Source organism: Oncorhynchus nerka, linkage group LG23 (genome assembly GCF_034236695.1).
Source record: "Oncorhynchus nerka isolate Pitt River linkage group LG23, Oner_Uvic_2.0, whole genome shotgun sequence".
Classification (NCBI taxonomy): domain Eukaryota; kingdom Metazoa; phylum Chordata; class Actinopteri; order Salmoniformes; family Salmonidae; genus Oncorhynchus; species Oncorhynchus nerka.
The window spans coordinates 31148650-31175450 of NC_088418.1; the positions used below are offsets into that span (position 1 = coordinate 31148650).

The 26801-nt window shown below is 42.3% G+C and overlaps 1 protein-coding gene across 12 annotated transcripts; it reads left to right on the plus strand.

The window, feature by feature from the left end:
* Positions 1 to 2505: 2505 nt before the first annotated feature.
* Positions 2506 to 25476, plus strand: LOC115106715 (elongin-B-like). 12 transcript variants are annotated; one of them, XR_010460699.1, is made up of 6 exons: positions 2531 to 2743; positions 4107 to 4246; positions 4845 to 4886; positions 6750 to 6783; positions 7008 to 7109; positions 7206 to 8990. XR_010460699.1 is itself a non-coding variant. In XM_029629717.2 (4 exons), the coding sequence occupies exons 1-4, from the start codon at positions 2741 to 2743 to the stop codon at positions 25122 to 25124; spliced, it is 360 nt and encodes a 119-aa protein (XP_029485577.1). In that variant the 5' UTR covers positions 2506 to 2740; the 3' UTR covers positions 25125 to 25476. The 12 variants fall into 12 exon arrangements, 1 of the variants encoding a protein (XP_029485577.1); XR_003860082.2 differs by lacking the exon at positions 4845 to 4886 and having other exon boundaries at positions 2572 to 2743; positions 6750 to 7109; positions 7206 to 7311; positions 7692 to 7766; positions 8498 to 8990; XR_010460698.1 differs by lacking the exon at positions 4845 to 4886 and having other exon boundaries at positions 2544 to 2743.
* The last annotated feature ends 1325 nt before the right edge of the window (positions 25477 to 26801 follow it).

Below are 26801 nucleotides of genomic sequence, written 5' to 3' on the forward strand. Positions count from 1 at the left end.
GCATTTCAGATGCAATGCGGATAAATCACTTTGATTGAATAATGGCCTCAGTTCGTGTGGTTGACAACACAAAGATCACTGACGACCAATTTTTTTAAGGTTAGGCCCATCTTCTCCGAGCTCAATCAGTCATACAAAGTCATGCCATTTCAGGAACGGCTGTCAGTGGATGAGCATGATCCTATACTATGGCTGACATGGATGTAAGCAATTCATTAGAACTAAACCATTCCGTTTTGGTTACAAGCTATGGAGCCTTGCATGTATCACATGTAGCCATATGGTGGATCCCACACACTCCTCCCTGAGACTGGGTTGAGTCAGGGATCCAGTGTTGTTCTCGGTCTTGCAGAGCAATCTCAGGCGCCTCAAGGTTGCAAGTTCCTTCATGACAACTTCTTCACTTCGCTTGTACTCCTCGATGAAATGACAAAAAGAGGATATGGGAGCTCTGGATCGATGAGGCAAAATTGTCTGTTTGATGTCCCATTCAAACCACAGAAGGACTTCATGAAGTTACCCCAGGGAACCTGAGGTTCTAACCCGAGGAGACAAGTTGCTGGTCCGTTGGAAAGACAATAACACTGTCACAGTTGTCACGAAACGGCTCAAAGTTTGTAACAAAAGGGAGACAACGTGGAGACAAGGAATAACAAAATATATTTATTAAATAAAGCAAACTAAATACAATTAACAATGTTGTGTATAATCAGTAGTGTAAGTCAGTGTTTGCATGCATAAATGTGATAATGCAGGGTGTTGAAAGGTGCCAAAGCAAACAAACAGCCACATATACTCCACAACAAAATCTATAAAGGTGTCTGCATGGAGGGAGTCTCCTCCATGAATGGGGAAGTGGTGTATTTATCCTGGGACACACCCGGGCCCAGGTGTGTCCCATGTCGCTGATGACCCTCCCAGCTCCGCCCACCGGCATCCTAATAATGAATACAAGAGCAAAGAGAAAGAATACGGCAGACAGAGTGGGAGGATCGTCACACAGTGGCAACAAACATGGAAGTGAAATACAGTGAGACCTCTGTCAAGAGATGGAACAAGGAGCGACGTGCCTTTGACAAAGTCCCACAACCAAAATGCATTAACTGATACAATGAGCACATGGGTGGTGTTGACCTTCATGACCTATAGGTTTCAAGATACCATATCTCCATCAGGTCTAAGAAGTGGTGGTGGCCCATCTTTGCATGGTTTGTCTTATGCAAAAGTTTGGCCCGAAACCACTGAGTCACGGAAGGAGATCTCTACTGGCTGCTAGTGTTGAAGATCAGGCAAGATATGACAAAGCTTCTCACTGGCAAATCAACACGATGCACTGGTTCCAGAGATGTGACAAACGCACTACCTATGCATGTCAGAAATGCAAAGCGCCACTGCACATTGAGTGCTTCAAGATATACCACGGACAGTGGAAAAGAAGATAAGAGTGAATGAAAAAGCCAATAAAAGAAGAATGGGAAAGTCAATAAAGGGTGAGGATAAGCAGTACAACGGACTCTAGGAAGAAAAGAAAAGTCAACAACAACAAAAAATCTGAATGACTGAAATGTTTTTGGGAAAAAAGGTAAATTGATTCAAGACGTACTGTATGACAGTAGGTCTGAATGATCGTAGTTCAAAATAGTGATGCACAAACTAATCATGCACTTGGTTCTGAAGCCTACCTCTGATATATTATTTTATTTTGCTCAGTGTAGGCCTCTACTTGAATGCATATTCTACAGGCTACCGTGATCCTAAATGTTACCTGTATGTTCAATGTGAATGAATCACACGACTGCTATACAGTTGTTAGTGAATGTTGCACTAAAATGTCACAATGACAATGTTATAATGAATATTGCACTAAAGTACAACTTCAAATGTTACAATAAAGTTACAATATTAATGTTTCAGTACATGTTGTACTAAAGTAACAATGTTACAATAAAGTAACAATGTTGAAATATGTTGATGGTTGTTTTTTGTCTTTGCTCTCAGTAATTCCTATTGGTGTTGCATAAGGGTTTTTGATATGTAAAATAGTCACACGAGAATGTGATGGGGCATTCTAGTAGCAATGCTGGGGACTGAGTTTTACATGTGTTAATAACGGTGCTGGGTTATTTCAGAATTTTGATGACTGCATAGGAGAAATGTTAATTCATTATACATTACATTATCCCATGACCGACCATAAAACACACTTTTTCACATACTTTTCCATGAAAATTTAAAAAAAAAAATATGATAGATTATTTCAAAGGATTACTAATGACACAGGATTTGGATATTTTCATGTATGGGAAAATCGGGATTAAATGGGTTAATATCGGAGATGGCTATGCATATGAAAGCAGGTAGCATAGCATCTCTCGCCATTTTATACAGGGGGTTGACGTCAACAACCCTCATTAAATATTATTAAAATAATTAAGACAACCACCAATCCAAAGAGAGAAATGGGCGGAGCCTCTTTGTGGACAATGACTCCCATTGTTAGGGCGGAGAGAGAAGTAATCTTGTCAGTATATCCAAAATCTTTGTTTATATACCTTAACGTTTGAATACGCCCCGGCCGCGCAGTGCAGTCTGGGGCTACGGGCGGTGTTATCAGGGATCCTCGGGACGTCCCTACCTAATTGATGTTGACATTTCAAATGGTTAATGGTAAGGCTAGGGACGACTCAAGCATTCTGCATAGAACTGACCGTAAGGCGACTGTCGCAACAATCTACTTGAAATGGTGAGTTTTCAAGAAAGCTTGCATGTAGTTTCTAGGAACATTTTTGTGTTTAAGGAGACGAACGTTTTTGGGAATGTGGTATTATTGAATCAGCAGCCTTATTTTTGGTTTAGTTTTCCGAATAACTTGATAGCTAGCTTTTGCTAGGTTAACGCTTTTAGTTAAAGCTAGCTAGCCAAAATTAAGTCAGTATTGTGGCAAACATAAAGTAGTTAACTACGCATTTGTAATATTATTTTAAGTGGTCTTGGTTATGGCAAGTCTGTGGCTAGGCGAGATGCTAACCAGCTAGTTGCATCAGGCTCAGGCTTTTAAATGACGGGAAACAAGGCTTTTGCCAGGCTTGTTGACCAAACAAACCAATGCAGGGTATCAACTAGATAACGACTGCCCCCTCGCCTTGAGGATTTCAAGTTGAAGGCCGACGGTTGAACTGCACGCAATTCTTTCCAAAAACAGAATCCCCATTATAGTGAATGGAGAAATGACGATCTTCGTGGATATATACAAAAACATTTAACATTATCATTTTTCAAAAAATCGCTTGTATTTCACCAGATGTATTTCATTAACTTTATCTGTGTGATTTAAAAGTATAATTTAGTTGCTAATTGCAGCCTGTAGTACCTTGTTCGGCCTTCAACGAGATCAAATCAATGTTATGTCACATGCTCCGAATACCTTACCGTTAAATATTTACTTACAAACCCTTAACTGACAATGCAGTTACGAAAATATTTACTAAATAAAGTTTATATACAGGGGGTACCGAGTCAATTATTAACAGGTTAGTCGAGGTAATTTGTACATGTAGGTAGGGGTAAAGTGACTCAATGAGGGGGCAGCACTGGGCTAGCTTGCAACATCACTTCCTATAATAGTTCAAAAAATTGCATATGTGACCAATAACTGAGAAGAGGGTGCATCCTAATTGAATACCACAGTATGAGTCATAAAACCTAGCGGTAAAACCTGGAAATGGTTCCAATAGTTTTTTTTCGTTAAGTGTTTTTAGAAATATACGTTGTGTTTCGTGTAAGCTGGCGTGACTCTAACGGTGCAAATCTCTCAGACAAGGTCATTAACAAAAATATTCGCCTGTAAATTACCCCCCCAAAAAGCCATATAAGCATTTCGTTATCATACTACACAATCTTGTCGCAAGCTTTGACATCAACCCCAAGGAACATTTCTCCATACATACTCATTAAGTAGCAATTAATCTAACAAATAACGTACACATCGTAGCATTTTTAGTTTCTCGTGTAAATAATTGATATTGTGCGTATTTAAAAAAAATTATCTAGCGAACTCCGCAGCATTGTAAAATTACTATAATTTATTAATTACCCTCTTTTTGTAGCAAACCTTTGGTCTCTCCGTTGATCAGAAGCATCTGTGCTATGTACCGGATTGTAACCACAACTCCAATAAGCATACGTGCATTTTTTAAATCGATTTTCGACCTCTAAGTGAAAGGCGTCGCTGGAGCCATGTGATAAGGTAAGCCCTGTTTGCTAGCTGCTAACAAGCAATTTTGGTTAGATCAAAGATCTGTTTAACTAGGTGCTTATGAAAATGTGCTAGATAACCACCGACTAGTGTTAGTTACTTGTACAATGCCTTTAGTGAGCTAGCCAGCTACTTTTTTTTTCATGTGGTGACATGCTAGCTAGTGTTAGCCCACAAGGGAAGGGATATTTAGCTAGCTGAGTCTTTTAACTCACCGTTCATGGAGTCAGACTTTCTAGTTAATGTTAGGCCGGCACCGTGGCAAGAATAGTTGCTTAGCTAGCATGTCACCACTTAAAACACTGACTACATGAACAGTAAACTATCTAGCTAAATATCGCCTGGTGGGCTAGCTAGTTAGGCACATTGGTTGGCTACAGTGTAAAGTAACTTTTGGGTCCATCAGCCACTGTGGCAGGTAGATTAAAAATGATTTTTGTTGCCATAATTACATTTTAGAAAGGATGACCATGCTATTTAATATTTCCCAAAAAATATATATTAGTAAGAAGTAATGTGGTATATTGCTCAATTTCATTTTTTTGTCACGAATCAAAATGGCACACAATGTTATGCTACCCTTTTTAAGGGCGGGAGGTCACCGTGGTAACGAGGCCAGTCAACCTGTCACGTGAGTTTTGGGTTCTTCACTCTGTTGAAGCAACAGATTCAAACTAATGTTGAAAAACAACCAGGCTTGTGAACAAAATAATGTAATTAACCAAGAAACACGAGGACGAAGTCTCACTTTGCCGACTTGAGTAAATTAGACCAACTTTTTTCCCTGTGTGCAGCGCCTCGAAAAATGAATCAATCAGTTCACTCATTGCGCACAGCTCCCCTATGTTTCTGCGCGAGGTGGGATTTAGGATTTTTGTGCAATTTTCAGCCATTAAAGAAAACATCAGAAATACTTAAACATATGCCTGAGCGTTTTTCTAACCCTAAAACTCACACGTGCTTATACTTGACAAAAAAAATTTATTCAGCTAATGTAAAGTTTTCACTGTAGAGGCCTGCAAATTGAACACGCTCTAACGTGGATGGTGAAATAGATATTCTTACCTGCCAATACTTAACTTTACCCGCATTTGGTGGGTGGCCAGTTTTCATTTTATGCTCTAATTTTATGCTCTAGTAGGCAAGTTGGCTCCATTGGCTGGCTGGCTCACAAATTACTTGTCACCTCAATGTTTTCCCCATACGAAACACACACGGTTTTGTTCAACGAGTGCATCTGCTGTACATGACTAATCATAGTACCTGTGAAGTCAGTTAGAAATGTCAGCAGGGATGGAATTTAAGCTAGCCCGATGCAATTACTTTTCCGACTGGGCAGTAGACAATGTGCCAAACTAGCCTGTCACAGCAGTGACATTTTTCCTTTATAAACATCACATGCCACAGATTTAGGATGTGAATGTAGAAATCACGGTCAGCTGGCCAGTGCACAAAATCATTATCTTCTATCCCTGAATGTCAGTCCCTTTCAGATGATCCCCCTATCACTTAGTCCTCCTCAGTGACTGTATGGCTGAGGGTTTTAACTTGCCTCTTGAGAATTACTCAGACATACAGCTGTGTAACTCATCGCAATACTTCACCTCTTTGGGCAAATAGTACCATCGACTGTCCTCATCATCTAGTTGAGCATTCCAGATTCCTCCATCCCAGTAGAAATGTCCCATCCACATAGTAGGATTTTAGATGTGCAGATAGACCAAAGCCCAGTCTATTTACTGTAACTATAGTCAAGTCTTGGTTATGGTATAACAGCCCAGTCAAAACTGTTCGCTGCTCTGGCCCCCCAATGGTGGAACAAACTCCCTCACGACGCCAGGACAGCGGAGTCAATCACCACCTTCCGGAGACACCTGAAACCCCACCTCTTTCAGGAATACCTAGGATAGGATAAAGTAATCCTTCTCACCCCCCTTAAAAGATTTAGATGCACTATTGTAAAGTGGCTGTTCCACTGGATGTCTTAAGGTGAACGCACCAATTTGTAAGTCTCTCTGGATAAGAGCGTCTGCTAAATGACTTAAATGTAATGTAAATGGTATTTTAATATGCACTACATCACCAAAAGCATGTGGACACCTACTCGTCGAACATCTCATTCCAAAGTCATCAGGCTATAACAGCCTCCACTCTTCTGGGAAGGCTTCCCCCTAGATGTTGGAACATTGCTGTAGGGACTTGCTTCTGTTCAGCCATGAGCATTAGTGCAGTCTGGCACTGATGTTAGGCGATTAGGCCTGGCTCGCAGTCAGCGTTCCAATTCATTCCAAAGTCCTTCGATAGGGTTGAGGGGGGGGAGGTCAGATCCTTTTTTAAACTGTTGCCATAAAGGCAACAGGTTTGGCTGAAATAGCGGAATCCGCTCATTTGAAGGGATGTCCACATACTTTTGTGTATATATAGTGTAGATATGATTTTAGTAATCAACCTAGCTAGTAAAAGTAACTTAACCTGTATTGTTTTTGTCTTTCAGATGGATGGACTGAAAACCCAGTGATAACAGTCCGGTATGTAGCTGTCATTTTCTTTTGGGAAAAAGAAATGGCCCTGTAATTACCAGAAAAGGTAGCACATCCACCATGGCAGAAGAGGAAGATTCAGACTGTTGATTGGGAAACAAGAACAAACGATGATGAATGAGTATTATAAACAATATGTTTTCTGTCCAGATAAAGATGGTAATACAGCATTGAAAAAGACCTACCACTGAACAAATGTCTTTGTTTTTCAGTCCAACAGGAGTGCATCCCTCAGGCCATCCGGTGCATGGACATCCTGTGCCAGTGTGATCCGGTTGTGGAGACTCCAGTAAATCGAGCCTGTGGCCGGACAGGTCTGTAAACGCATCAAATATGATACAATATTGTGTGAAACATTGAATTTGTAGATGCATCAGAATGTTGACTTTGTACCCATTTTTAAACATAAGGCGTGGCATGCAGAACGTCAGACTCACCCCACGAGAAGCAGTGCATGATCAACACCACCCTCGGCAAGGGGATCTGCTATGAGTGATGTACTCTCTCACTCTGGGTGTAAGACATAATTTAAACATCATAGATATAAATTACGACTGTGCCCATGATAACATTTTATGCGAGTTGTGAAACTGTGGAGATTCATTCAGACCATCCGTTGTGATTTGAACTTATAATAACTACATTACTTTAGTTGGCTGCTTTGAGGAAAACTTGAATGTAATATAAACTATTCTAGTTGTTTGTGAATGATCTTTATTCATTTTTCACTTTTTCAACAATATCAGATAGTCAGGGATGATCGGGGCCTTCAGCAAGTAAGACATGGGATAAGAAATTATTTGAACATCACAGAAACAGTATAAATTCCCACTGTGCCCATGATAAAGTTAACCACTACTTGCCCTCCATGACACCTACAACACCTGATGTCACAGGAAGGCAAAAAAGATCCAAGGACAATAACCACCCGGGCCATGACCTGTTCACCCTGCTTCTATCCAGAAGGCAAGGTCAGTACAGGTGCATCGGAGCTGAGACAGAGCGATAGAAGCTGTTTTTCAATCTCAAGGCCATCAGATTGTTCAACAGCCACCACTATCACAGAGAGGGTCGGCTGCCTACCTACAGACTTGATATCATTGGCTTTAATAAATGGAACACTAGTCACTTTAATAATGCTACTTTAAGCATGTGGCAGGGTAGCCTAGTGGTTAGTGATGGACTAGTAACTGAAAGGTTGCAAGTTCAAATCCCCGAGCTGACAAGGTACAAATCTGTCGTTCTGCCCCTGAACAAGGCAGTTAACCCACTGTTCCTAGGCTGTCATTGAAAGTAAGAATTTGTTCTTAACTGACCTGCCTGGATAAAGGTTAAAAATAAATCAATGTTAACATCTCACATTACTCATCTATGTATATACTGCATCTTTCAGCATCTTAGCTGCTCTCACTGCTCATCCATATTTTATACTTACATATTCTCATCCCATTCTTTTACTAGATTGTGTGTATTAGGTTTTGTTGTGGAATTGTTAGATATAACCTGTTACATACTGCTGTACTGTCGGCTCAAGAAGCATAAGCATTTCTCTACACTCGCAATAACATCTGCTAACCATGTGTATGTGACCAATAACATTTTATTTTACATTACTTTCATTGGCTGCTTTGAGCAAAACTTGTAATGGAACTTGTTTTGTGAGCCGTGTATGAACTATGTGAAATATTTTTGCTGAAAACAGGTACTTGCAGGAGGAGCAATATGAGTCTGCAAGAGTTTGTCATGTTATGGAGGCTTTGGTGGTCCACACAATGAAGCAGGTGTCCCTTCCAGTGATGTGGAAGGACCTGATGCTAGTAAGGATGTTGTTCAGAGGCTGAAAGATCCTCCTTGATATAGAAATCCTTCGACTTCACTGCCTCAATGGTAAGGTCCCTTGCACCATTGGGAAACTTTACCTACACCACTACCGTGGTGCCCACCAGACCATCCTGTGAGGATCCCAGACCCTGTGACCCATAGCCCTGACTCCTGCACTTCCATCCCTGTGGCCATTTTTAATGCATTGATGTGCTCTTTGTTATCTGTGGCCCACTGTAGACGACACCCCAGCCAATGACTGTGGACAAATTGAAATGCATTCGTTGTAAGGAATGTGCTTTATAAATAAAGTGTGATTTGATTGACATTACAGCTGTATAATATTTAATAAACTAACTTTCACATGAGGACAAGTTAAGTTTATCGATACATTTTTTTAAATTGATAACTTGGGATTTTATCACTTGACTTGTCATATAGTGGGAAGGATCCTATAAATCAAGATTGTTAATGCATGTACCACTACTAATAAATCAAGTGTGCCTGTTTGTAGATTTGTCTGGTCGTGAAAATAGAGGCTAGATGTGTAAACAAAGCCCATTTTGAATGTCAATAGGATTTTTAGATATTTATATTGAGTTATTACTTAGTCTGGTATCTGGGGTAATCTGGTTAATGATTATATAATTAAATGGCTCTTTCCTTGAATGTTAACAGCTGTATAGAACACATTGTATTGCTAAGATGCACTTCTCCACATGGCAAGCCTTTATATTGGTCTTATGCTCAGCCTTAAAAATGCTATAAGGGCTGAAATAGACAAGTCGACATACTGTATAAACAATTATCTAGGCTAAGTAAAACAATCGTTTAATCTACTGCTGTGCTAACTAGCTATCTGAAGTGTAGTCCGTGGCTAGCTAAAACAGAAAGGGGACAAATTAATGGATTGGACACAGGTCTCTGATCTTGCTGGTGAACGGTAGCTGACCGTGTCGCCTAGAGAAGACGTGCAGGAATGTGTGGTCTTGCTCAGGTCTTATCTTTAGGTAATTAGCGTTTCACATATAAAACTTTTTTTTTTTTTAAAAGAGGCGAATATATTGATACAACTCACCTTGTCTGAGAGAGATTTGAATGGTTATCAAAATGTCCCACTTGGGTAAGCCTACACGAAATACAGACTTTTTTTTTTTTTAAATGAAGTAGTTCTAAAATCCCAAACGCATAAACGATTGGAACCATTACCGGGTTTTACCGCTAGGTTTTGTGTGTGTTGGACTATATTTGCAACCGGAGTATGGGCGAATGGGTGTCAAGGAAAGTATTTGGCGTGTGGGTGTGTCGAAGCACTTTGCTGCAATAGGTTAGGACGGTTTTCATTTAAAGTTTTTAATTCTTCAGTTTCTTAGCGCGCAACTACAGTACATGGAGCTACCGTACCACGAGAGTTTGGCCTTTTAAACTAGAGGATGTTTTGAGTCATATTTCACTGTTTTACACTAATTTGTAAATAGTTATAAAACTGAAGATTGTTAATTTTTTATTTGTTTGGTGTACTATTGTTTCATGCGTTGTGTGTGTGCTTACTGTGACTGTAACCCTGATATTGGTTACTTGGGATCACACCATTGCAGGACAGTAGTGCTTGTCAAGTGGGAGTGAAGGGCACTGTGTTGGTATTAATGACCTCCCCATTGAGTAGTCGACTGTATGTTGGCGATTTATCAAGGTGACATCTAGATCGTAATCAACATTAGTTATTTCTTGTGTAGGTTGCTAGCCTACTTGAAATAAAATCGTGTGAGAGAACACAATCGCCACATTAGCTACTGCCGGCGATACGACCGTGATACCAAGTAGTAAAGGACGGTCTATTTGCCATATGTAAATTCTCACCGATCATACGGGAAATGCCGCAGACTTCCCGAGAGGTAAGGGAAGCACTTCAAGTCGCCGGCGTATCTACTCGTCGTGCAACCAATCAGCCACGCAAAACATTGAGTGGCAACAAATCTGCCCAGTTAGCTGATAAGCTTTCCATACACCCACTCCGTTCGACACGCCGATACTCTGGTTGCCATATTGGGCTTACAGCTACCCATACTTGAAAGCTCTGCCATGTAGCAAGATGGTGACACGCTGAAATGACACGTCCTGATCTTCAAACGCGCCACTGAGAATTAGCATAGGAAACAATGGGGTGATGACATCAATGGCTTCCTCCATATTTTTTACAGAGTTAAGTGGCAAGCTAGCCAGCGTGATAGACTTGACACTTGGCTAGTATTACCAATTATTAAAGAATGATCAAACATCTTCAGTGTAGGCAGGGCAAACTCGTTTTGGTGATTTCTGGTATATCATTCAAATATATCAATCACAGCATGTTTTTGGACTGATACAGCTGTTTTCACCTGATTAAGTACTATACCATTGGAAATTAATGTTGAAAGTTCAATTTATATTTCAAAAACTTAGGTTGAAAATTATGCTGTTTCTACTTCCTGTTGACAAGACATTTTGAAAATGTCAAAACACAGTTTTAAAGTGTCCAAATCATTAACTAATATGTATCTACACAGATAGTGCATTCGGAAAGTATTCAGACCCCTTGACCTTTTCCACATTTTGTTACGTTACAGCCCTATTTAAAAAATATTTGGAAATGCACACACCTGTCTATAAAAGGTCCCACTTTGTAAGGTCCCGCAGCTGACAGTGCATATCAGAGCAAAAACCAAGCCATGAGATCAAAGGAATTGTCTGTAGAGCTCTGAGACAGGATTGTGTCGAGGCACAGATCTGGGGAAGGGTACCAAAACATTTCTGTGGCATTGAAGGTGCCCAACACAACAGTGGGGGACCTTCGGAGCTCTACGGATAATTAGAAAGACAGGTGTGTGTGCCTTTCTGTATCATGTCCAATCAATTGAATTTACCACAGGTGGACTCCAATCATGTTGTAGAAATAACTCTAGGATGATCAATGAAAACAGGATGCACCTGAACTAAATTTCGAGTCTCATAGCAAAGGCTCTGAATACTTTTGTATATATGTTTTTAATTTTTAATACATTAGCAAAAAAAATCTAAAACCCTGTTTTCTCTTTGTCATTATGAGGCGTGTGTAGATTGAGTATTTTTTATTAAATCCATTTTAAAATACGGTTGTAACGTAACAAAATGTGGAAAAAGTCAAGGGGTATGAATACTTTCCAAATGCACTGTGTGTGTGCATCCCGGAGTCGCCTCTTCACTGTTGACTTTGAGACTGGTGTTTTGCGGGTACCATTTAATGAAGCTGCCAGTTGAGGACTTGTGAAGCGTTTGTTTCTCAAACGAGACACTCTAATGTACTTGTCCTCTTGCTCAGTTGTGCACCGGGGCCTTACACTCCTCTTTCTATTCTGGTTAGAGACAGTTTGTGCTGTTCTGTGAAGGGGGTAGTACACAGCGTTGTACGAGATCTTCAGTTTCTTGGCAATTTCCCGCATGGAATAGCCTTCATTTCTCAGAACAAGAATAGACTGACAAGTTTCAGAACAAAGTTCTTTGTTTCTGGCCATTTTGAGCCTGTAATCGAACCCACAAATGCTGATGCTCCACAAACTCAACTAGTCTAAAGAAGGACAGTTTTATTGCTTTTTCAATCAGAACCGGTTTCAGCTGTGCTAACATAATTGCAAAAGTGTTTTCTAATGATCAATTAGCCTTTTAAAATGATGAACTTGGATTAACTAACACAAAGTGCCATTGGAACACAAGAGTGATGGTTGCTGATAATGGGCCACTGTAAGTTCTATGTAGATATTCCATAAAAAATAAACTGTTTCCAGCTACAATAGTCATTTGCAACATTGACAATATCTACACTGTGTTTCTGATCAATTTTATGTTATTTAAATGGACAAAAAATGTGCTTTTCTTTAAAAAACAAGGACATTTCTAAGTGACCCCAAACCTTTCAACGGTAGTGTATATACACTGCTCAAAAAAATAAAGGGAACACTTAAACAACACAATGTAACTCCAAGTCAATCACACTTCTGTGAAATCAAACTGTCCACTTAGGAAGCAACACTGATTGACAATAAATTTCATTTCACATGCTGTTGTGCAAATGGAATAGACAACAGGTGGAAATTATAGGTAATTAGCAAGACACCCCCAATAAAGGAGTGGTTCTGCAGGTGGTGACCACAGACCACTTCTCAGTTCCTATACTTCCTGGCTGATGTTTTGGTCACTTTTGAATGCTGGCGGTGCTTTCACTCTAGTGGTAGCATGAGACGGAGTCTACAACCCACACAAGTGGCTCAGGTAGTGCAGCTCATCCAGGATGGCACATCAATGCGAGCTGTGGCAAGAAGGTTTGCTGTGTCTGTCAGCGTAGTGTCCAGAGCATGGAAGCGCTACCAGGAGACAGGCCAGTACATCAGGAGACGTGGAGGAGGCCGTAGGAGGGCAACAACCCAGCAGCAGGACCGCTACCTCCGCCTTTGTGCAAGGAGGAGCACTGCCAGAGCCCTGCAAAATGACCTCCAGCAGGTCACAAATGTGCATGTGTCTGCTCAAACGGTCAAAAACAGACTCCATGAGGGTGGTATGAGGGCCCGACGTCCACAGGTGGATAGGTGCTTTACAGCCCAACACCGTGCAGGACGTTTGGCATTTGCCAGAGAACACCAAGATTGGCAAATCCGCCACTGGCGCCCTGTGCTCTTCAGAGATGAAAGCAGGTTCACGCTGAAGGCAAAAACTATCATACACGGGAGGATTAAATTACTGGGGAAAAACAGAGCTCCATTGCCATCGATAAACACACAGTTTAATCAGCAGTCCGGGTGGCTGGTCTCAGACGATCACGCAGGTGAAGAAGCTAGATTTGGAGGTCCTGGGCTGGCATGGTTACATGTGGTTTGCGGTTGTGAGGCCGATTGGACCTACTGCCAAATTCTCTAAAACGACGTTGGAGGCGGCTTATGGTAGAGAAATGAACATTCAATTCTCTGGCAACAGCTCTGGTGGACATTTCTGCAGTCAGCATGCCAATTGCACGCACCCTTAAAACTTGAGACATTTGTGGTATTGTGTTGTGTCACAAAACTGCACATTTTATAGTAGCCTTTTTTATTGTCCCCAGCACAAGGTGCACAAGGTGCAAGGTGTACTGTTTAATCAGCTCCTTTTTGTTGTTGTTGAATATTACATTTTTGCATTTTCCAATTAAGAACATTCAAAACTAAAATGAGAAGACAGACAACAATATAACAAAGTTATAATAGCATTAAAGACAACAAACACAAATGTAAATGCAAAAAATATATATTAAAAGAAGAGACATGGTCACCTTTAGTAGGCTACATATTATACATTAAGTGTGAAACATTACATGAGGATTATACAGAGATGCAATCAATGTGATGTGAGGGGAGACTCTCCATAAAATCCATAAAGGTCGTTGCCAAATTCTGTAAAATGTCTCTGACTTATTGTTCAAGCACTAAGTACATTTCTCCAGTGGGATACAACTATTAACAACTATTAACTTCAGATAGCACATTGCAACTGGCAGGGGGGTATCTGATATCCATTTCAAGGCAATACATTTCTTAGCAATCGCTTGCTAAATTTCTGTTAGCTTTATAGTATGACTTTGCCTAAGATTGGAATTAGTAAAGTTACCCAGTAGACAGACTTCAGGGTCTGAAGGGAATGTAGCCCCATGAATTGAGTGTATGGTATCGCATACCCCTTGCCAGAAATTGTGTAGTTTTGAACACTGCCAAGTGGAATGGAGGAATGTTCCTTCATCTGAGCCACATCTAAAACATAGGGAGGAGATACCAGGATTGAACTTGTGCAATCTAGATGGGGTGACATAGAGCGGATGGAGGAAATTAAACTGGATCTGTCTGTATCTGGAGTTCAATGTGGATGTAACACCGTCCCTGCATAGGTCACTCCATAGTCCCTCTTCAAGCTTAAGACCCATATCTTTTCCCATCTAAGATGTTTATCTAGCTCAACCAGTGGTAATCCTGACATGAGAGCATCATAAACAAGGGAAATGGCAACTGCTCAGCATCCGACCATAAGGCGCAACAGAGGGAAGTGCGTATAGCCCAGTACATCACTGGGGCCAAGCTTCCTGCCATCCAGGACCTATTTATTAGGCGGTGTCAGAGGAAGGCCCAAAAAATTGTCAAAGACTCCAGTCACCCAAGTCATAAACTGTTCTCTCTGCTACCACATGGCAAGCGGTACCAGAGCGCCAAGTCTAGGTCCAAAAGACTCCTTAACAGCTTCTACCCCCAAGCCATAAGACTGCTGAACAGCTAATAAAATGGCCACCCGGACTATTTGCATTGGACCCCCCCCCCCCCCCCCCCTCTCTTTTGTTTTTACACTGCTGCTACTCACTGTTTATTATCTATGCATAGTCACTTTACCCCTGACTTCATGTACAAATTACCTCAACTAACCTGTATCTCCACACATTGACTCGGAGACCGTAATCAAAGGTCAGTTTGTCCATGCTAACCCTAGGAGTTTTGCCGTGCCAGATAAACTATCTGGTCAGCTTGTCGAGAGAGTAAAAAATTGCTGCAAGCACAGGGATTGGGGAGAGATTGAAATCTGGGCAGAACATTCGTTTTAATTACATGAATTCTACCCAGTGGAGTGAGAGGCAAGTCAATCCATTTACACATGTCACCCGCCACCTTTTGCAACAAGCCGGACAGATTGAGTTTATAGAGGTTCTTCAGGTTATTATGTGAAGCCCATAGGCGACCATCTAAAATAAATCTTATGCTTGATGGTCAAAGACAGACAACGGTAAGATTTCGCTTATATAAAACACAGTTCTCAATCATTGGTCATTAACATGATCTACTTTGCGAAAGTATTCACCCCCCTTGGCATTTTTCCTATTTTGTTGCCTTACAACCTGGAATTAAAATATATTTTTTTGGGGGCGGGGTTTGTATGATTTCATTAACACAACATGCCTACCACTTTGACGAAGCAAAATATTTTTTATTGTGAAACAGACAAGACAAAAAAACAGAAAACTTGAGCATGCATAACTATTCACCCCCCCAAAGTCAATACTTTGTAGAGCCACCTTTTTCAGCAATTACAGCTGCAAATCTCTTGGGGTATGTCTCTATAAGCTTGGCACATCTAGCCACTGGGATTTTTGCCCATTCTTCAAGGCAAAACTGCTCCAGCTCCTTCAAGTTGGATGGGTTACACTTGTGTAACAGCAATCTTTAAGTCATACCACAGATTCTCAATTGGATTAAGGTCTGGGCTTTGACTAGGCCATTCCAAGACATTTAAATGTTTCCCCTTAAACCACTCGAGTGTTGCTTTAGCAGTATGCTTAGGGTCATTGTCCTGTTGGAAGTTGAACCTCTGTCCCAGTCTCAAATCTCTGGAAGAGATTAATTTCTCTGTATTTAACACCATCCATCACTCCTTCCATTCTGACCAGTTTCCCAGTCCCTTTCGATGAAAAACACCCCCACAGCATGATGCTGCCTCCACCATGCTTCACTGTGGGGATGGTGTTCTCAGGGTGATGAGAGGTGTTGGGTTTGTGCCAGACATAGCGTTTTCCTTTATGGCCAAAAAGCTCAATTTTAGTCTCATCTGATCAGAGTACCTTCTTCCATATGTTTGTGGAGTCTCTCACATGCCTTTTGGCGAACACCAAACATGTTTGATTATTTTTGTCTTTAAGCAATGGCTTTTTCCTGGCCACTCTTCCGTAAACCCCAGCTCTGTGGAGTGTGGTCCTATGGACAGATACTCCCATCTCCTCGGTGGAGCTTTGCAGCTCCTTCAGGATTATCTTTGGTCTCTTTGTTGCCTTTATTATTAATGCCCTCCTTGCCGGGTCCGTGAGTTTTGGTGGGCCGCCCTCTTATGGCAGGTGTGTTGTGGTGCCATATTTTTAAAATGTTTTAATAATGGATTTAATGGTGCTCCGTGGGATGTTCAAAGTTTCTGATATTTTTTTTATAACCCAACACTGATCTGTACTTCTCCACAACTTTGTCCTTGACCTGTTTGGAGAGCTTCTTGGTCTTCATGGTGCCACTTGCTTAGTGGTGTTCCTTTCGGAACAGGTGTATATATACTGAGGTCATGTGACACTTAGATTGCACACAGGTGGACTTTATTTAACTAATTATGTGACTGAAGGTAGTGGGTTGCACCATATCGCGAGCGGTCGCATCCGAGCGCTTCGGTCTGCAGGTAGTATAACTTTTCATTACATTTCATTACATTTCATTATAGTACAACGGTTTGATTTGTCTAATCTTAGCAATTTCTTCTTAGCTAGCTACATAGCCGTCTTTGTATCAAAGATAATTGCGTAATTATCGTATTTCGTCGTCCTAACGTAGTCTACACTGCTATCTGCCCAGCAGCTAGCCAGCTAGCCAGCTAGCAAACGTCCACCGTCTTCCGAATACCAGCACTGTAAAAAACTATTACACTCACCTGAACGACTTGATTAGTGTAGTGTTAGCTAGCTACATAGTTGTCTTTGCTGTCTTCGTATCCAAGATAATTGTGTAGTTTAGAGTGTGTAGTCTTAGAGTGATTATCTTAATTTACCGAGGTTAGCTAGCCAGCTATTTGTCGTCCTTAACGTAGGAGACACTGCTAGCTAGCCAACAGCTAGCCAACGTCTACCGAATAGAACTTCCTCATTCAACAACCCGGTCGCATTCGCTCCACAGGTAGTATCACATTTTCATTTCATTACAGTACAACGGTTTGATTTGTTTGATCGTAGCTAGCTACATAGCCGTCTTTGTATCAAAGATAATTGTGTAGTCTAGAGCGATTTTCTAGGTTAGCTAGCCAGCTATTGTCGTTCTTTTAACGCAACGTAACGTAATCAACACTGCTAGCTAGCCAGCTAGCCCCCGAATAGCAGCACTGTTGAAACTATCACACTCAACGGAACGACTTGATTAGTGTAGTGCCAACAACGCAGCCACTGCCAGCTAGCCTACAAAGTCAACAACGCAGCCACTGCCAGCTAGCCTACTTCAGCAGTACTGTATCATTTTAATCATTTTAGTCAATAAGATTCTTGCTACGTAAGCTTAACTTTCTGAACATTCGAGACGTGTAGTCCACTTGTCATTCCAATCTCCTTTGCATTAGCGTAGCCTCTTCTGTAGCCTGTCAACTATGTGTCTGTCTATCCCTGTTCTCACCTCTCACAGTTCTGGGCGACTTTAACCTCCCCACGTCTACCTTTGACTCATTCCTCTCTGCCTCCTTCTTTCCACTCCTCTCCTCTTTTGACCTCACCCTCTCACCTTCCCCCCCTACTCACAAGGCAGGCAATACGCTCGACCTCATCTTTACTAGATGCTGTTCTTCCACTAACCTCACTGCAACTCCCCTCCAAGTCTCCGACCACTACCTTGTATCCTTTTCCCTCTCGCTCTCATCCAACACTTCCCACACTGCCCCTACTCGGATGGTATCGCGCCGTCCCAACCTTCGCTCTCTCTCCCCCGCTACTCTCTCCTCTTCCATCCTATCATCTCTTCCCTCTGCTCAAACCTTCTCCAACCTATCTCCTGATTCTGCCTCCTCAACCCTCCTCTCCTCCCTTTCTGCATCCTTTGACTCTCTATGTCCCCTATCCTCCAGGCCGGCTCGGTCCTCCCCTCCCGCTCCGTGGCTCGACCACTCATTGCGAGCTCACAGAACAGGGCTCCGGGCAGCCGAGCGGAAATGGAGGAAAACTCGCCTCCCTGCGGACCTGGCATCCTTTCACTCCCTCCTCTCTACATTTTCCTCTTCTGTCTCTGCTGCTAAAGCCACTTTCTACCACTCTAAATTCCAAGCATCTGCCTCTAACCCTAGGAAGCTCTTTGCCACCTTCTCCTCCCTCCTGAATCCTCCTCCCCCTCCCCCCTCCCTCTCTGCAGATGACTTCGTCAACCATTTTGAAAAGAAGGTCGACGACATCCGATCCTCGTTTGCTAAGTCAAACGACACCGCTGGTTCTGCTCACACTGCCCTACCCTGTGCTCTGACCTCTTTCTCCCCTCTCTCTCCAGATGAAATCTCGCGTCTTGTGACGGCCGGCCGCCCAACAACCTGCCCGCTTGACCCTATCCCCTCCTCTCTTCTCCAGACCATTTCCGGAGACCTTCTCCCTTACCTCACCTCGCTCATCAACTCATCCCTGACCGCTGGCTACGTCCCTTCCGTCTTCAAGACAGCGAGAGTTGCACCCCTTCTGAAAAACCTACACTCGATCCCTCCGATGTCAACAACTACAGACCAGTATCCCTTCTTTCTTTTCTCTCCAAAACTCTTGAACGTGCCGTCCTTGGCCAGCTCTCCCGCTATCTCTCTCAGAATGACCTTCTTGATCCAAATCAGTCAGGTTTCAAGACTAGTCATTCAACTGAGACTGCTCTTCTCTGTATCACGGAGGCGCTCCGCACTGCTAAAGCTAACTCTCTCTCCTCTGCTCTCATCCTTCTAGACCTATCGGCTGCCTTCGATACTGTGAACCATCAGATCCTCCTCTCCACCCTCTCCGAGTTGGGCATCTCCGGCGCGGCCCACGCTTGGATTGCGTCCTACCTGACAGGTCGCTCCTACCAGGTGGCGTGGCGAGAATCTGTCTCCTCACCACGCGCTCTCACCACTGGCGTCCCCAGGGCTCTGTTCTAGGCCCTCTCCTATTCTCGCTATACACCAAGTCACTTGGCTCTGTCATAACCTCACATGGTCTCTCCTATCATTGCTATGCAGACGACACACAATTAATCTTCTCCTTTCCCCCTTCTGATGACCAGGTGGCGAATCGCATCTCTGCATGTCTGGCAGACATATCAGTGTGGATGACGGATCACCACCTCAAGCTGAACCTCGGCAAGACGGAGCTGCTCTTCCTCCCGGGAAGGACTGCCCGTTCCATGATCTCGCCATCACGGTTGACAACTCCATTGTGTCCTCCTCCCAGAGCGCTAAGAACCTTGGCGTGATCCTGGACAACACCCTGTCGTTCTCAACTAACATCAAGGCGGTGGCCCGTTCCTGTAGGTTCATGCTCTACAACATCCGCAGAGTACGACCCTGCCTCACACAGGAAGCGGCGCAGGTCCTAATCCAGGCACTTGTCATCTCCCGTCTGGATTACTGCAACTCGCTGTTGGCTGGGCTCCCTGCCTGTGCCATTAAACCCCTACAACTCATCCAGAACGCCGCAGCCCGTCTGGTGTTCAACCTTCCCAAGTTCTCTCACGTCACCCCGCTCCTCCGCTCTCTCCACTGGCTTCCAGTTGAAGCTCGCATCCGCTACAAGACCATGGTGCTTGCCTACGGAGCTGTGAGGGGAACGGCACCTCAGTACCTCCAGGCTCTGATCAGGCCCTACACCCAAACAAGGGCACTGCGTTCATCCACCTCTGGCCTGCTCGCCTCCCTACCACTGAGGAAGTACAGTTCCCGCGCAGCCCAGTCAAAACTGTTCGCTGCTCTGGCCCCCCAATGGTGGAACAAACTCCCTCACGACGCCAGGACAGCGGAGTCAATCACCACCTTCCGGAGACACCTGAAACCCCACCTCTTTCAGGAATACCTAGGATAGGATAAAGTAATCCTTCTCACCCCCCTTAAAAGATTTAGATGCACTATTGTAAAGTGGCTGTTCCACTGGATGTCTTAAGGTGAACGCACCAATTTGTAAGTCGCTCTGGATAAGAGCGTCTGCTAAATGACTTAAATGTAAATGTAAATATCTTATTTAGGGGCTTCATAGCAAAGGGGCTGAATGCATATGCATGCACCACTTTTACAATATTTTGAATTTTCTGAAAACGATCATTTTTATAATTTCATATCACCAATTTTGACTATTTTGTGTATTTCCATTGACATCCAAATAAAAATCTATTTAAAATACAGGTTGTAATGAAACAAAATAGGAATAACGCCAAGAGAGATTAATACTTTTGCAAGGCACTGTAAAAGCAAGTTTACAAACCGTGCCTAAACCGAACGATTCCAAAACACAAAAGACATATGACTATTCGACCCTATCAAAGGCTTTTTCGGTGTTGAGGGAGACTGCAACACTAGGTATTTTGTTTTTGTTAGCAAGGTGAATTATACCAAAGAACCTTCTGACGATCAATTAATTATGAAGAGTCTGATCTGTCTGATCTTTGTTTCTGGGCATTTTGAGCCTGTAATAGAACCCGCTAATGCTCCAGATACTCAACTAGTCTAAGGAAAACCAGTTTTATTGCTTCTTTAATCAGGACAACAGTTCTCAGCTGTGCTAACATAATTGCAAAATGGTTTTCTAATGATCAATTAGCCTTTTAAAATGATAAACTTGGATTATCTAACACAACGTGCCATTGGAACACAAGAGTAATGGTTGCTGATTGTGGGCCACTGTACACCTATGTAGATATTCCATAAAAAAGTATCAGTTCCCAGCTACAATAGTCATTTACAACATTAACAATGCCTACACTGTATTTCTGACCAATTTTATGTTATTTTAATGGACAAAAAATGTTTTAAAAAATCTAAAACATGGAAATGTCTAAGTGACCCAAACCTTTTAAGCGTAGTGTATATACAGTACCATTCAAAAGTTTGGACACACCTACTCATTCAAGGGACCTCAAAGTGAAGGAAAAGCAGCCAACAAGTGCTCAGCATATGTGGGACCTCCTTCAAGACTGTTGGTTAAGCATTCCAGGTGAAGCTTGTTGAGAGAATGCAAAGAGTGTGCAAAGCTGTCAAAGCAAAGGGTGGCTACTTTGAAGAATCTAAAATCTAAAATATATTTTGATTTGTTTAACACTTTTTTACTTATCTATTTTCTACTTAACACTTTTTTTTTTTTAAATACATTGTTTGTTAAAGGCTTGTAAGTGAGCATGTCACTGTAAGGTCTACCCCAGTTGTATTCGGCGCATGTGACAAATACGTTTGATTTGACTTACAATGTAGAAAATAGTAAAATAAATACATAATAATAATAAATAAAAACCCTTGAATGAGTAGGTGTGTCCAAACTTTTGACTGGTACTGTGTATATATAATATAGATAGATAATCCATCCAGCTGACAGGTGGCATATCAAGAAGCTAATTAAACAGGAGAAAATTATGCCGCGGAGTTGAGCAGATGTTAACAAACAACTATATGTATATAGTATAGGATCACTTTGAAGAGCTCGGTTTGTTAACATCTGCTCAACTCCTCGGCATAATTTGCTCCTGTTTATTTAGCTTCTTGATATGCCACCAGTCAGCTGGATGGATTATCTTGGAAAAGAAGAAATGCTCATTAACAAGGATGTAACAAAATGTGTGCACAACATTTGAGATAAATACGTTTTTTGTGCATGTGGAACATTTCTGGGATCTTTTATTTCAGCTCATGAAACATCGGAAAAACACTTTAAATGTTGCATTCATATTTCTGTTCAGTGTAGTATTGAAAAAGTACAGAAGTTTAGGTATACCCTTTAGATTCTTCAAAGTAGACTAGAGCCTCCATAGTTTCTGTGCAGCAGCCTGAACGTTTTACATCCCTACTGAGTGTAGTTAGTTAATAACAGTAGACATAAGACAATATTGTGTTTGTCAGCCTAAAATGTATTTTATGGGCTGTATCATGTATCATGAGTCATAATTGGGTCACTCATAATGCTGAAATAACTCTCTCCAGGCTTACTAAATGCTAACTTGTTGATGTGCACTGTATTTGTGTGTATACTTAACAAACACCTTCTCCTGTGGTGTATTCATTACTCAGAGTCTGTTGCAAAACATGCTGTCTGTTGCAAAACGTTTTGCAACAGAAACCGTTTACTCCAAACATTTTTTTTTTTAATTGGACAAATTCAGGTAGGTCCTTCACAGTTTCGTTCTGTTTGCTTCCGTTTGTCTCGTAAACGGTAAACGGTTTGCATTGCAAGATGTAATTAATAATTAATTAATACACCCCTATTCTTTCCTCTCTCTCAGGATGTGTTCCTTATGATCCGGCGTCAGAAGACCACCATTTTCACAGACGCCAAAGAGTCCACCACCGTCTACGAGCTGAAGCGCATTGTAGAGGGAATTCTCAAGAGAGAGCCTGAGGAACAGAGGCTCTTCAAGGTATCACAGGTTCTACCTTAGTAGTGAGTTGGGTTGAGGTGGAGTTACGCGATTATTAATACACTACACCTGCTCGTCCAACATCTCATTCCAAAATCATGGACATTAATATGGAGTTGGTCCCCCCTTTACTGCTATAACAGCCTCCACTCTTCTGGGAAGGCTTTACACTAGATGTTGGAACATTGCTGCAGGGACTTGCTTCAATTGAGCCTCTTGAACATTAGTGAGGTCGGACACTGATGTTGGGCGATTAGGCCAGGCTCGCAGTCGGCATTCCAATTTATCCCAAAGGTGTTCAATGGGGTTTAGGTCAGGGCTCTGTAGGCAGTGGTGTAAAGTATTTCAGTAAAAACTATTTAAAATACTACTCAAGAAGTATTTTGGGGTATCTGTACTTTACTTCACTATTTATATATATATTTTTATTTTATTTTTTTATTTTACCCCTTTTTCTCCCCAATTTCGTGGTATCCAATTGTTGTAGTAGGTACGGGCTCGGGAGAGACGAAGGTTGAAAGTCATGCGTCCTCCAACACACAACCCAACCAGCCGTACTGCTTCTTAACACAGCGCGCATCCAACCCGGAAGCCAGCCGCACCAATGTGTCGGAGGATACACCGTGCACCTGGCAACCTTGGTTAGCGCGCACTGCGCCCGGCCCGCCACAGGAGTCGCTGGTGCGCGATGAGACAAGGACATCCCTACCGACCAAGCCCTCCCTAACCCGGACGACGCTAGGCCAATTGTGCGTCGCCCCACGGACCTCCCGGTCGCGGCCGGTTACGACAGAGCCTGGGCACAAATTGTTGGTCGGGAGCTTCATGAAAAGCATTTTCATTTCATGAAGCTCCCGACAAAAAATGATTGTACTGATGTTGCTTCCAGAGGCAGTTTGGAACACGGTAGTCAGTGTTGCAACCAAGGAAAGACGATTTTTATGCTCTACACGTTACAGCACTCGGCGTTCCCGTTCTGTGAGCTTGTGTGGCCTACCACTTCTTGGCTGAGCCGTTGTTGCTCCTAGACGTTTCCACTTCACAATAACAGCACTTACATTTGACAAGGGCAGCTCCAGCAGGGCAGAAATTTGACGAACTGACTTGTTGGAAAGGTGGCATCCTATGATGGTGCTACGTTGAAAGTCACTGAGCTCTTTAGTATGGTCCTGCCAATACTGCAAATGTTTGTCTATGGAGATTGCATGGCTGTGTGCTTGATTTTATACACGTCAGCAATGGGTGTGTCTGAAATAGTCGAATCCACTCATTTTGGCCATGTAATGTGTTTTTGTTAGCTATATTATTTTTCAAGAGGGATCTCCATCTCACCAGAAAGTTAACTTCTCTAACTTATATCAAATGTGAGCTAGCCTCAGTTTAAACAGTCAAGTAAATGTTAAAGTCGTCACTTTACAACATAATTTAGTGTCTCATGACTTTCAGTAACATTAGCAAATGTAATCATCTCTTTCTTTCCCCAGGATGACCAGTTGCTAGAAGACAGTAAAACTCTTGGCGATTGCGGCTTCACCAACCAGACTGCAAGACCTCAGGCCCCAGGCACTGTTGGACTGGCTTTCCGAATGGGTGGTACATTCATTTACACTAACTACTCCTCCAGCTACTTTACTGTCACCAGTCCCAGTGTAGTCCCCCTCTATTGGATTTGGATTAGTTATGCAAGTTTTGAGAGCTTCAGGCTCCTCTGATTTTTAAATATTCTTATCTAACAAGGTACAGACTTACAGGGTGCTTCTGAACAAAATGCGTTTAAAAAACAGCAACTCCATTGTTTTCAATGAGAGCAGTACCTAGGATTTTGTTGTGCTGTCCTTCAGGAAAGTTGGGGACGTTAAGGATCTTCCAATTGAAAACGAAGATTAGATATATAGAGGCGTGCTATGACTGTTTGATTAGTCAGTTGACCAGTGAATTAACTTTTTAATTTTTTTTAACCTTTATTTAACCAGGTCAGTCAGTTAAGAACAAATTCTTATTTTCAATGACGGCCTAGGAACAGTTGGTCTGTTCAGGGGCAGAACGACAGATTTGTTTGTACTTTTGTCAGCTCGGGGGTTTGAACTTGCAACCTTCCGGTTACTAGTCCAACGCTCTAACCACTAGGCTACCCTGCCGCCCAGCTACTACTGACCACCGTTTCAGTCTGTTGTCCTCTGTTGTCCTCAGTAGGCTGTAATGTTAGTACGCTGTGTTATTGAGCCCCCTTTCTTTCTCCCCTCTTCAGATGAGATGTTTGAGCAGCTGCAGGTGGGGGCATTCTCCAGCCCTCCAGAGCTCCCTGACGTCATGAAGCCCCAAGACTCTGGCAGCACTGCCAACGAACAGACTGTGCAGTGATGGAGGGAGGCATGGAGGGATCGGGGATGGGAGAGGGCTGTCTACAAAAACAGCCAAGGAGGTATATAGGTGGCAGGGTAGAGGATATGTACCATAATTTTGGGTTAAGATGGGATGGGGCATGTGTAACCAAACCAGGTTACTACCAACCACCTTCACCTTAACCGAACACTCCTGGATCCCTGTGAATGCTTTGCAAACAGCAGTTACTTTATGATAAGAACCCCCCTTCCTTGCTCCCCAGCCTTCTTGTCAGGTGTACCATTCTGTTCAAACACTTTGGGAATGAGTCTGACACATGAGTGTCAGGCTCAAATGCTCTCATTTGAATGAATAACTCTGTTGGTTTTGAGTGTGACTCTGTGTGTGTGTGCAGGGTGTGAAATTAACTTTTTGGTCCACCAGACGTAGTGGTTGGTGGATGCCCGAATTTTACCAGCCACTCACATTTTTCATCAGCCACATTTCCCCCTGAAAAAATGTAAATCACAGAAAAGACTGTACCCCATCATGCTTTCACCACTGTAGCGTTGAGATTCTATTTTCCAGAATTGACACGCATATTCACACTTAAATGTTTTTTTACATGTGGGCTTTGGATTTAGAAAAGAAAAATGCACTCAAATGCTCTGCATGACCACCCGCCAATGTGTCTGGTAAGAATAGACATTATTCCAGGCAATGCCAAACTACCAGCATGTGGTTGGTGTTAATTTACCACCCTGTATAAGTGTTAGATAATTATTGTTCTTACTGTTACTATTCTTAAAGGAAAAATCTACCCAAAACCGCTAATTCTTATAATTTACAGTGTTAAAAGAACACTATGTGAGAACAATATTTTTAATTTTGTCGTTATAATAAGGTTGGTAGCAACAGGTGGAAATCGTTGTGGAAATCTGTTGCAGCTCAAGTCGACTACAAAACCCCCAATGGGCTGGCTACAGTAGCTAGGTATGTAGGTAGCTAGCAAGCAAGCAAACGTAGCTACATACAATAATACCAAAGTCAATATCAGCAGGTGAAGTAGCTAGTTATCTGTAAATTTGCCTAAAGAAACTGCACTATCAATTTAGGAGTCTACAATCTCACCATGTTCAACATGCAGGTCGATGTGCCTCACAGAGGTCTGACATTCGCAACGGCACCATGCAATGCTCCCTGGACTGAAGAGGCAGACAAATATGAGAAATGTGCTGGACCCTCTGAAATTACACATTTATCGAGGTAGGATTTTTGCTAAATTATGATCAGTGGTTCATTTAAGAGAAGACTACCCCTTGCGTTATGACATCGGGAAGTATTGAAATCTGACGTATGATAGATGTTTTCGCGATCTGAAAGTCATATTCCTATTAACTTCCAGTGTGATGAGAGCGGCTTTATTGCAATGCTATGTCTTACCGGCCAAATTCCTGCCTGCTTGAACGGAAATAGCTCAGATAGACAAGATAACATGAAAATACCCTGGTAATCGATAGAACATCGCTCAGAGATGCACAAAAACATTATAACATTCAAAATGGGTGAAACTTTCCTTTAAAATGGCAAAGTGGCATTTGTGTGTAACAAACAATGTACTGGAAAAAAATGTGCATGGGTTAGGAGTCAAACGTTAAAACGTGCAAACATGCATGAGAGAATCCCATTGTAAAGAACAAGAAAAAAGACTAACGC